Source organism: Octopus bimaculoides, chromosome 16, assembly GCF_001194135.2.
Source record: "Octopus bimaculoides isolate UCB-OBI-ISO-001 chromosome 16, ASM119413v2, whole genome shotgun sequence".
Taxonomy (NCBI): Eukaryota; Metazoa; Mollusca; class Cephalopoda; order Octopoda; family Octopodidae; genus Octopus; species Octopus bimaculoides.
Genome location: NC_068996.1, coordinates 52,191,481 through 52,202,460, shown reverse-complemented (window position 1 = coordinate 52,202,460; position 10,980 = coordinate 52,191,481). Strand labels below are relative to the sequence as shown.

At 33.8% G+C, this 10,980-nt stretch overlaps 1 protein-coding gene across 1 annotated transcript in view; it reads right to left on the bottom strand.

Moving 5' to 3' along the window:
- The window catches only part of LOC106876902 (WD repeat-containing protein 49), a 66,856-nt gene that overhangs the window by 10,478 nt on the left and 45,398 nt on the right, over positions 1 to 10,980 (bottom strand). The window contains exons 18-22 of the mRNA XM_014925654.2: positions 10,235 to 10,343; positions 7,897 to 8,059; positions 6,642 to 6,793; positions 5,039 to 5,183; positions 1,724 to 1,852 (exon numbers count right to left, since the gene is read on the bottom strand). Of these exons, the coding sequence (XP_014781140.1) occupies positions 1,724 to 1,852; positions 5,039 to 5,183; positions 6,642 to 6,793; positions 7,897 to 8,059; positions 10,235 to 10,343 (698 nt within the window). The remainder of the gene's footprint in view (positions 1 to 1,723; positions 1,853 to 5,038; positions 5,184 to 6,641; positions 6,794 to 7,896; positions 8,060 to 10,234; positions 10,344 to 10,980) is intronic.

The following is a 10,980-nucleotide window of genomic DNA, read 5'->3' as shown; positions in this document are numbered from 1 at the left end:
ATACACACACACACACACACACACACATATATATACGCATACATTCATGAATTTGTGTTGCAAGACACCTGATGCGAAATCATGTGTTGAAACAGATATTGTTGTATTTTGGGATGGTCAATTTTTTTTTTTTGCCAAATAAAACACCCACACTATATATTTGTTCTTCACTTGTTTATTACTGTTCTTATTCTAACTCATGTCCATTGTCCAGAAATCTTTCATTACACATCTGTGACCTCTTCAGCAACACTTCGTTTTCGTGTGTGCTCTCGCTCCACTTACTCCATTCTGCTCTTCTATGACATGTATGCTTATGTACGCATGCGTTTGTGTCTGCATGTGTGTGTGTGTGTCATTGTTCTTAGCAGCAGTATGGCCTTCCCCTCATCCCCATTGTGCTGTTGTAGTCCTAAGACCCGAAAATTTAGTACAGTTCCTGTATCTCTCTGTGTTTGTGTGTTCGCCCATAGTGTTGCTATCATGGTAGTTGTTGTTGTTGTTACCATCATTGTCACTGCCGCTGCTGCTATCGTTGTTGGTCGTGTTGTTGATACTGTTGTGGGTGTCTGTGAAATTATTGTGTGCGTATATAGGTTTGTTTCTTAAGTTGCTTGTATCCATGCCCTTTATATAGATTTATTTACTTGTTTCTTTTATCATCTACCTCTATTTCTTATCTTTATCACAGGTATGTGACAAATATATTTATTTATTTTTTCATTTATCTCTATTTCTTATATGCATCACAGCTATGTGCATATATGTCTATTGTGTGTGTATTACCCAGCATGTATCTGTGTTTTATTTGTTATTACTTTTTCTCTCTCTTCTCTTCCCATCTGTCTTTAGTCATGTGATGTGGTGTGACACAGGGCAGCACTACCTCCTCCAGGCACTTGATGTAGGCCTTCGTGTTGAGTCTGTGGCTGTATGGGAAGATGAATGGAGGCATAATGTCACCATCACTAGTGATCACTCCAAACACCATAATGTTAATTGGATGTTTGATTTTTATTACTCTCAGTACATTTTCTCAGATCGACACCCAAATACTTTGAAACGTTTGTATTGGAGCTTCCGGCATGAATGCCAAGGAGTACAGCATGTTATTTCCAAATTTCTGGCAGAGTGAATTGTGTCATTGTGCTGTTTTTCTCACAGACGGTGCCCAACTGATTCTACTATACTGTGTAGTCGATAAAATCAAAACCAAACAATGCACATACACGAAATTAAAAACATGAAATGGCAACATTACACCCTGTATATACATGTGTGTATATATATAATACACAAGTATAATTTTGTGTGGCAGTTTATATGTACACTAGTTTAAAAACCAGTGTTGTTGATGTTGCATCCCCCAACATAGACACAGTCCAAACCAGTAAAAGAATAAAAGAACATCAATGGTAGATTAATATATTCAGATTAACCATTTAACATTCAGATTACTCTCTCAAATGTAATGCTCTTTTATTCACACTATCTTAAATTAATCCTGCATTATCTCATAGTTTTGAGATTTTGATGATGTGACTGTTTATTTGTAGAATGACATTACAGGCTAAGTTTAAAAAGCCAGATCTGGTTGGTCTCAGCATAAAACAGGTTGAGTATCTGGGCCAGATGCAGTTGGTTTAAATGCTAGAGTTAACGTACTCTAATATGTTAATTTCATAAATCAAAGTATTAAATTAACAAAGCAAAAACAACTAACCTATGTATAGTCCCTCAGTTGTCCAAACTCTTACTCTGCAATCAGAAGAAGCAGTAATAAGAAGCTGGTAATCATCAACGAATATTATTTCGCTGATACTCTTAGTATGACCTCGCCATTTTCCAATCACTAAATACAATAAGCAGTAATGAGATAATCATAAACAAACAAAAATTACATATTATTTTGGCATCAACATTTATGAAATAAAAAATAAAAACCACGATTGCCAGGAAATGTTTCGTCAAACATCTGTGACCTCTTCAGCAACTCTTCCATCCCACGTGTCTCCTCCTGTTCTGTTTAAAATGGACTAAACAGAGCAGAAGGATACACACAGGATGGAAGAGTTGTTGAAGAGGTCCCAGGTGCATGATGAAACATTTCCAGACAATGGACATAAGATAAAATAAGAACAAAAATTCACAATGTAATAAGTAAAAGATTAAAAGAAAATTAGAGATGTTGCTGTGTGGTAAGTTTGTTTCTTAACCGCATGGTTCTGGGTTCAGTCTCACTGCATGGCATCCTGTACAAGTGTCTTCTACTATATCCCTAGGCTGACCAAAATCTTGAGAATGAATTTGGTAGACAGAGAAAGAAAGAAGCCAGTTGAGTATATATATAAATGTATATGTCTATGAGTGTGTCTTTATGTCGATGCTTGTCTCTTCCACCACTTGACAACTGTAACTTAGCAGACCATTGTGTAATTCAGGTATTACAAAAGTTTATAGATTCATGTGTTTAAAAAACATTTGCATTAGGGAATTGATTTGTTGTGTGTGTGTGTGTGTGTGTGTGTGTGTGTGCGTGCATGCATGTACAAATGCATGCAATTTGAAATCAAAGATGGTAACGAAAGAATTGACCTTGGGTATATCTTTTATCTTTTACTTGTTTCATTCATTAGACTGCAGCCATACTGGGGCATCACTCTGTAAGTTTTTAGTGAAATAGTTCGAACCAAATACTTATTTTCATTTTAAGCCAGGTACATATTCTATCAGTCTCATTTGCTGAATGGCTAAGTTATGGGGATGTAAACACACCAACACTGGTTGTCAAGCAGTGGTGGGGGACAAACACAGATACAAAGACACAATACACACACATGCATACACTAGCTTTCTTTCAGTTTCCATCTACCAAATCCACTCACAAGGCTTTGGTCAGCCAGAGGCTATAGTAGAAGCTATTTGCTCAAGCTAGCCAGACAGTGGGACTGATCCCTGCAGGGCCATGTGGTTGGGAAGCAAGCATCTTACCACACAAAATGTTTTTCCATAAGAATAAGATCCAAAATAAAGAATCAAGGCACAGTATAATGAAACAATAAACTATAAAAAATTATCTTTAAATTTTCTTAATAAAGAATAATGGTATTTATTCCTGTATAAAATTCACTTTTATTCCAGACTTTTCAAGTCTAAGAATTAGATATGTACATAAGGCTTAAGAACTAAACAGTGCCCATTTTGGTCTGACTCAAGTGCATAGCCATATTAGGGGTTCGTTATGTTCCATAAGTATGCATCAAAAATCTCCATTTTATGTTAAATAATTCATGATGTTACAATAGTCCCTCCACATAGCCACCCAACTGGAGGCTCAATTGACCACTGGCTAACTGTCTTTGCTTATAATAATATGAACTAATCTGAAAGTGCAGCTGATATTGGTAGCAATAAAACAAAATGTTTTTCTTGTTGTTTTCATTCAGACAAGAATTCAAATATAAATGGATATTTTCAATATATCAACACACTTTATGTACCACAAAATTACATATCAAATTAAGTGGAAGATTTTAAAATAGTTGTTATTTTCATTTACTAAAATTTTAAAATATGTTTCTATTTATAAAGATTCTGATGTAACAGATTTTTTTTAATCACAAAAATATTTTTAAATTAAAGAAAAGGTCAAATGCTGTTTGATGTTCAAAACAAAAGCTGAAGATCATTTTTCTTTTAAATCCACAAAAATGTGAGAAGAGTTGAAAACAATTCCTGCTTAAAATAACAAACGCCTTGTTATTCTTAATAGCATGACCTTGTGTACATCCCCATAATGGACTTTACAAGGTGCACTTGTACGGTCTATTGTAAGGTCATTTTTGAATTTGTATTTTGTTTCATTTAGGATGCATATCATATGTGCTTTTTAAATATATTTATATATATTCTCTTTTACACTTTTACTTGTTTCAGTCATTTGACTGCAGCCATGCTGGAGCATCACCTAGTACTTATTCTATCAGACTCTTTTGCTGAACTGGTAAGTTACGGGAATGTAAACACATCAGCATTGGTTGTTAAGTGATGTTGGAGGACAAACAGACACACAAACACATATATATATATACATATATATCTATATATACGATAGGCTTCTTTCAGTTTCCGTCTACCAAATCCACTCACAAGGCTTTGGTTGGCCCGAGGCTATTATAGAAGACACTTGCCCAAGGTGCCACACAGTGGGACTGAACCCGGAACCATGTGGTTGGTAAGCAAGCTACTTACCACACAGCCACTCCTGTGCCTATATGTATATTCTATATAGCAATTATAATAAATTTGACTAAACATTCTTTTTTCTATACCTCACAATAGCAAAGGAAAGTCAGCAAGATATATATTTCCTAGTATTTCATTGTGCATGATTAGAAGTCTCTGTATTATTATGTATGTATCATATAAGAATAAAAACAATAACTGTACCAATTAAGTATCCTTTTTTTAACATTTTAGAGTAGAAATTATACTGATCAGTAGAGGAATTTTAAATCTCAATAATTTTAAACAAAATATCTATTTAGAAATAAAAGTGTATGTTTGATTATAGAAATATTGTTAAAATATTAATATAGTTTAGGAGAAATAATGTCTTAATCCATAAAAAAACATTTTTTATTAAATGAAACCAACTGACTTATAATTAAAGATGATATGAAGATCCAAATTTTGGTAGCTGCTACCCAAAATTTCAGAAGAGTTATTTTGAGTTGAATCCTATTATTATTAATTTAACTTTTGAAGCTTGATAACATAAATACTAGTAACCATTTTGAAGAAAATATAGAAATGGCAGCAGCATTCACTCCAGTTTTTGGTAGCAGCCATCAAAAGTAATTTTTTTATAGGAAAATATCTTCAGACTTCTGAGATTAGTGGAAGGAAGTGAGGAAGCCATCTACAAATTGGTACTTAGGCCCAAAGTATTGTCTTTTCTACTTTTTTTCCAAATTAAATCTTAGTTAAAATCAATGGTACAATTTGTTTTTATTAACAAGATGTTTCAAATACAAACTTGGTGGTGGATATTCTTCTCCTTTTACTCCACAATATCTATCAATATCCCACGCGTAGATAAAACCAAATGTATCAGTGGAATATAACACTGTATTTGAAGAATTCAATGCCATACTAGTGACCATAGCTCCCTTTTTCTGACACTGTATAAAATACCAAAAGAAAAAAGAAAAAAAAGAAAAATTGTAAATGAGTATTACTTGAAACTGCATCTAATAGTGTGACTCTGGTTTGAGAGTGCCAGAGTTTTGAAGAAGGTGGAATCACCTCTTAGCCACTATTGTTCCTAGGTCTATGGTGTACTGGAGTACCTGTGAGGGTCCAAGACATGGGTTAAATAGCATGTAACTACCTGAGTCAGGGTACATTGAAATCATGGGATGCAGCATGGTGGATATGAACTATTTTGGCAAATGAGTCTTATTGAGTCAATGGTGAACATCACAAGATGCTGAGTGGATGAACAGACAATAAGCTGGCAACAGACAGGATCAACCAGTGCAATTGGAAAACTAAGGCTATCATCTCTAGTCATGGCATGCACAGATGAGAGATTTCACCTAGCAAAAGACCAATATGATTAATACCCAAGCCAGACATTCATGCCTCATTGATCAATTGGGATGTTTAGCGTTGAAGAGTTACACTGGTCTGAGCAAGTTGCCTAAATGAGAGAGAAATAGAAAAGAAATTGTTTTAAAAAAATTAAGCAAAAGTTTTCTGTTTCTTATTGGGGAAATAATGATGAAACTAATCAAATTCTTTTTATATACAAAACAAATCTGAGGTTAAATATTTCAGAAGTGCCAGCCACAAAGGAAACAATATGGAGGTACTAACAATTTAATACAAGGAACATTACAACCCAACTAGTAATAAATGAATGTGATAACAAGAAGAAAACAATATTAGTTACTGACTAATATTAGTTTTCTATTTATAGAGTATGAAAGACAACTTCAGACACATTTTTGTCTTATTTTCATCTCTTCATCAAAGTATAAGTTCCTTAAGGCCACAACATGTCTAGAGCAGTCTCTTAAATTACTTGAAAAATGAAAAAAAAAGTCATGGATAATACTAGTTTTTTTTTTTTTACCTCATTGCATATTAATTTCTAGTTAGCTTTTTTCCAACAATTATTTCTTTGAATATTTTTAGAAATATTTCCTAATTATCCAAAGTTTATAAAATGATACGACAGTGCAACATTCAAAGAAACAACCACACAGATCAGCAAAGAGAGAAAGCAATTTGAAAATGGATTGAATGATGGGTTGAATGTTCTTTCTCTTTATGTTAGAAAAACTGTGAAGGAACTCCATTCTAATTATGGAAACAGTCTTTAGACAAAAATTTACAAAGTAGTAAGCTATCAATGTTGTATTTGGAATTTGGGAAAAGTACACTGCTTCATGGGAAATTCTTTAATAATTAACATTCTACTTCCAAGTAATGGCTTTAAATGTTTAGAGACCTTGATGTATATAAATAACCGACAGGAATGTGTTCATCTGGATAATTAAACAAATTGCAAAAGCAGAGTTTCATGATAACCAAATATTGATATTTGAAATGTAAATAATGAATTTCAAACTTACAGCAGAGAACTGTGCCAGAAGCTGGCCATCATTGAAAATATTCCAAAAATGTATACAAGAATAGGGCCCAGTAGAGATCAGTTGTGCTTTACATGGATTGGATGGTTTGTAGTCAAGAAACAAAAGTTTCTTTATACTCAGGTCACCATCAACTGTGAATAAAAAGGTGAATAATAAATAATAGATAAAAAGTTAGAAGTAAAAAAATAGATAGAAAATCTTATTTAATTACATGAATGAGGAAATCCATTTTAAATTAGAAAGCTTAATATATTAAGCTCCAGATTTTTTCTTTCTTACATTTCAACAAAGGTGGAACTCATAAATTAAGAAACAATGTGAGGCATGTCAGTGATATTTTGGCTGAAAACCGGTAATATATTAATAGTCCTTCCAGAAACATGAAAGAACAAAAATTTGTGCTTTTAGAAATTGAAGTTCCACTTGACTGAGAATAGTAAGTTGTGGTACAAACAATATTACAAGTATGTTTTTATAAAATCATCATTGTATTGTCGTTTGAGAGACTGATTAATACCTTTTTTTTCACATAATTTAGCATTATACAAACTTTCAGATATATATGTGTGTGTGCTCACGTGTGTGTCTGTGTGTGTGTGCTTTTACAATTTGTGTGCGTGAAGGCATGTGACCTAGTGGCTAGGCTGTTTCACTTGCAATTGCTAGATCATGAGTTTGATTTTCAGACTGGGTGGCATGCTGTGTTCTTGAGCAAAACACTTCCTTTCAAGTTGCACTCATCTCCCCTTTCGATCAGCTGGGAATGATGGCCTTCTCACCTAGTCAGTAGGGTGGCATCATTCAAAAGCTAAAACGATGCAAAGTGTATTGTGACCAGCGATGTATAACATCATCTGATAGTCTGGCTGACCATGTGATATATATGTACCAAAAAATATAGCACAAATATAAGGTTAAAAAAACAAACACGAAATGTATTAGGTTGAAGCTCAGGAAATGGGTAGGAATGAAAAGAGGGAAGTATATTTTACATTTCACGTACTCACGCAACTTTTCTTCTGAGATAAACAAAATGAGAAAAAAATGGAGAAAAAGAAAAACACTATATATATATATATATATATAATTGATACATGTATGTAGGTACTTATATATGTATGTATGTATGTATGTATATATGTAGTTATGTATATATGTGTCTACATACATATATATTTATCAAAATAAAGATTTATGGAAATCAGATTTAAATCTAAAAGATAATAAGTTTTACTTGAAATATTTTGATATTCAAATGGCATTGGAGCTCTGAGGTGACAAAATATGTGACCAGACATAAGCTTCCAGACGATGATTTCCCCATCATAACTTGCTGTGGCTAACATATGAGAAGGAGATTGAGCAACGCAGAGAATCTCTTCAGTATGGCCATTTTTCTGTTGAAAGATTGAAACAATTAATGCAGGGTGGGCATATATGTACACACGATACAACGTTCAATGCTAAATTTGACAGTTTGCATAAAAGGAAAAGAAAACACAATATCTCTTCCAAAAGTAAAAAATTTTTTTTTTTAAAAACCCTCAAAAATATCAAATTAGATTATGGCTGGGAATAGTTTACTTAAATAGCTGCCCTCAGCTTCCACCATGGACTCAAGATGGTTCCAAAACCTGACAGATGTGTTCCTCACTACATCCTTGGGAAGGTCTTCAAACACTTCCTTCATCTTGGCCGCCAGTTTGAACTTGGTATTGCTGACAGAATGATTGATGTCTTTCTCAATCATGCCCCACACATAGTAATCCGTCAGATTACAATCAGGACAATTAGGAGATTAGAAACTGGGACTAGTGAAATTGTAGAAACTCTCAAACCACTTCTGACACTTTCTGGAAGTATGACAAGGAGCCAAATCCTGCTGCCACACATATGGCCTTCCAGCAGCAATCCTCTCCAGCCAGGGTTTAACCACTGTCTCTAGCAGCTTCACATAGCTGTCTGAACTGAGCCCAAGATCCTGTTCAATGATGTGTGAATGAATTCCACCATGCAGATGCAGTTAGAATGCCTGCTGTGTCTCTTCCTGCTAGCCATGACTTTGTAGTCTCTGTTGCAGTTGTCTAGTTCACATCCTACAGCCTTTCTGTGTTCACAGAGCATTGAATAACAGTCATGTTGTTGGCATTTTGATATCTGGTACAAATCATCACAATTCAAATAACCCTTTTCCAATATTCAGATGGCTGCCAGTCTTCTATGTCAGTTAAATTTTTTCTCAGTTACACTTTAATTTTTATTCCCTCCAATGCTGCTGTCATCAGACATCATACTTTTCTTGACAAAAAAGGGGACATTAAAAAATTGTGAAATTTAGCCCAAACACCCTGTACACACATACAAATGAAATAATAGATCCAAGATGATAGTTTCAACTTGTTTTCTAACTTACTACATTCACCAATGATAACTCAAAGGATATTAGCATATCACTCTGTTGCTTCTATAAGCTAAAAATTACCTATTTTCTGGTCAAATAGCTTAGCATTCTGTTTTCACAAAGTGAAGCCAAGTTTCCAGACACTTGGCATCATCTCAAAGACTATACATTTCACACCTGTTGATGAATTGGCTCAGTGAAAAAGTATAGATCTGCTATGAAGTTTCAAAAAAGTATAGATCTGCTATGAAGTTTCAAAAAAGTATAGATCTCCAACAAAGTTCCAGTCACCCGGCAACTTAGATCAGCTCTTTTGCAACCACTTGTTTTGTTTTGATGCTAATTGATTGCTGTTTTCTCAACAATCTAAAAATCAACTAATATAGCAACTCTCATACCACCCAAATTTTAGTTATTCACTATTTTTCACCCATTTGTGTGACCAAAGAGGAAGCAGTAGTTCTCAATCATACACTGCTTATACAAAGTGGAACACAAAGTTCTCTCTCTCTCTTTTCCTTTGGTAGAATGGAATGCAGCCAAAGCAAACTGTTTACTTCCCCTCTCTTCATAAAAAGTTTAAACAGAGTAGAACCAGTCATTCTACTCTTGTTTCCATGGGACTTAATAGAATGCATGTTTCAGTTGAGTGAGGCATTAATTTGCTATATCTCTATTCCAACAAGTCATATATATTGATTTCTGTTACTTTTACCTCAGCAGTAATTTCCTTTTTTGTGTTTGTACACACGGAAATCAAGAAATTTATTCGAGGAAAATATGTATGATGCATCTTTCATAGTATGTTTTAATCAAACCTTGTTTTATAAATGAAAATTGTTACCACCCGCTGTGTGAAATACTGTCTCATTTCAAGTTATATTTCACAAACTTTTGACAGAAACTATGTGATGTTTAACTACATTGAATAAAAATACAATTTAAACAAGTAGAAGTCTATCATCCATTGATATATAGAAAATAAAAGAGAATTTATACAATTATTAATAGTATTAATTTATTATAGTTTATTAATACTGCCTCTCTCAGGTATCTATGGGCATAAAATCTAAGACAATAATATTCATTTAACAGGTAAGATTTAATGAGTGATCACCATGTCATATTAAACAGAATTATGCAGATAATATGAATATAATAAATATCTTACAAGGTCTTCTTCCCAGTTCTTTGATGGATGATGCACAAAGTGGACAGTAGAATCAAAGTTATCTTCATATATATTTATTCTTTGGTCCCAACCAACTGAGACAACATATCTTCATAAAAGAATTAGATACGAAAAAATTTTAAACTAAAATTTAACTAATAAACTGATCGAATTCAAAAGAATCAAAACAACTGAACTAATTTCAATAAAACATTATTTGCCACTATTTATATCTCTCTCTTCCTTAACTCAACCATCTTATTTATACTCTGATCCCTATCCCTAGTGAGTATGCCCGGCATTTTACCACTGTCTCCATCCTGTGGTCTCCCACTCTCTCTCTCCTGCACTTCCCTCAGGTTGGGAAATCATGTATTTTCTGTCTTCATTCCTGATCTTTCTCTCTCCAGCCAGGTAAGAAACAAAAAAAAAAACAGGCAAAGTTAAAGTTCTATTCAAGTTCTTGGAGACTAATGGTTGGGGGATTCCTAAAAGATACTAACCTAGACCAATTTTCTTAAAGACCAGTATTGCATAACATAGAAGAGTAAATTTCTGGTATATTTCGCTTTTGTGGAAGCCATACTGGTTGTGGTGATGGTAGTGGTGTGTGCGTGTATGTGTGTAAACGAGATAGAATGCACCTTCTTGGAAATGGGACACTCTTTAGTTTGTTTTCAAATGTTAAAAGAGAGAGAGAGAGAGAGAGAGAGAGAGAGAGAGAGAGAGAGAGAGAGAGAGAGAGA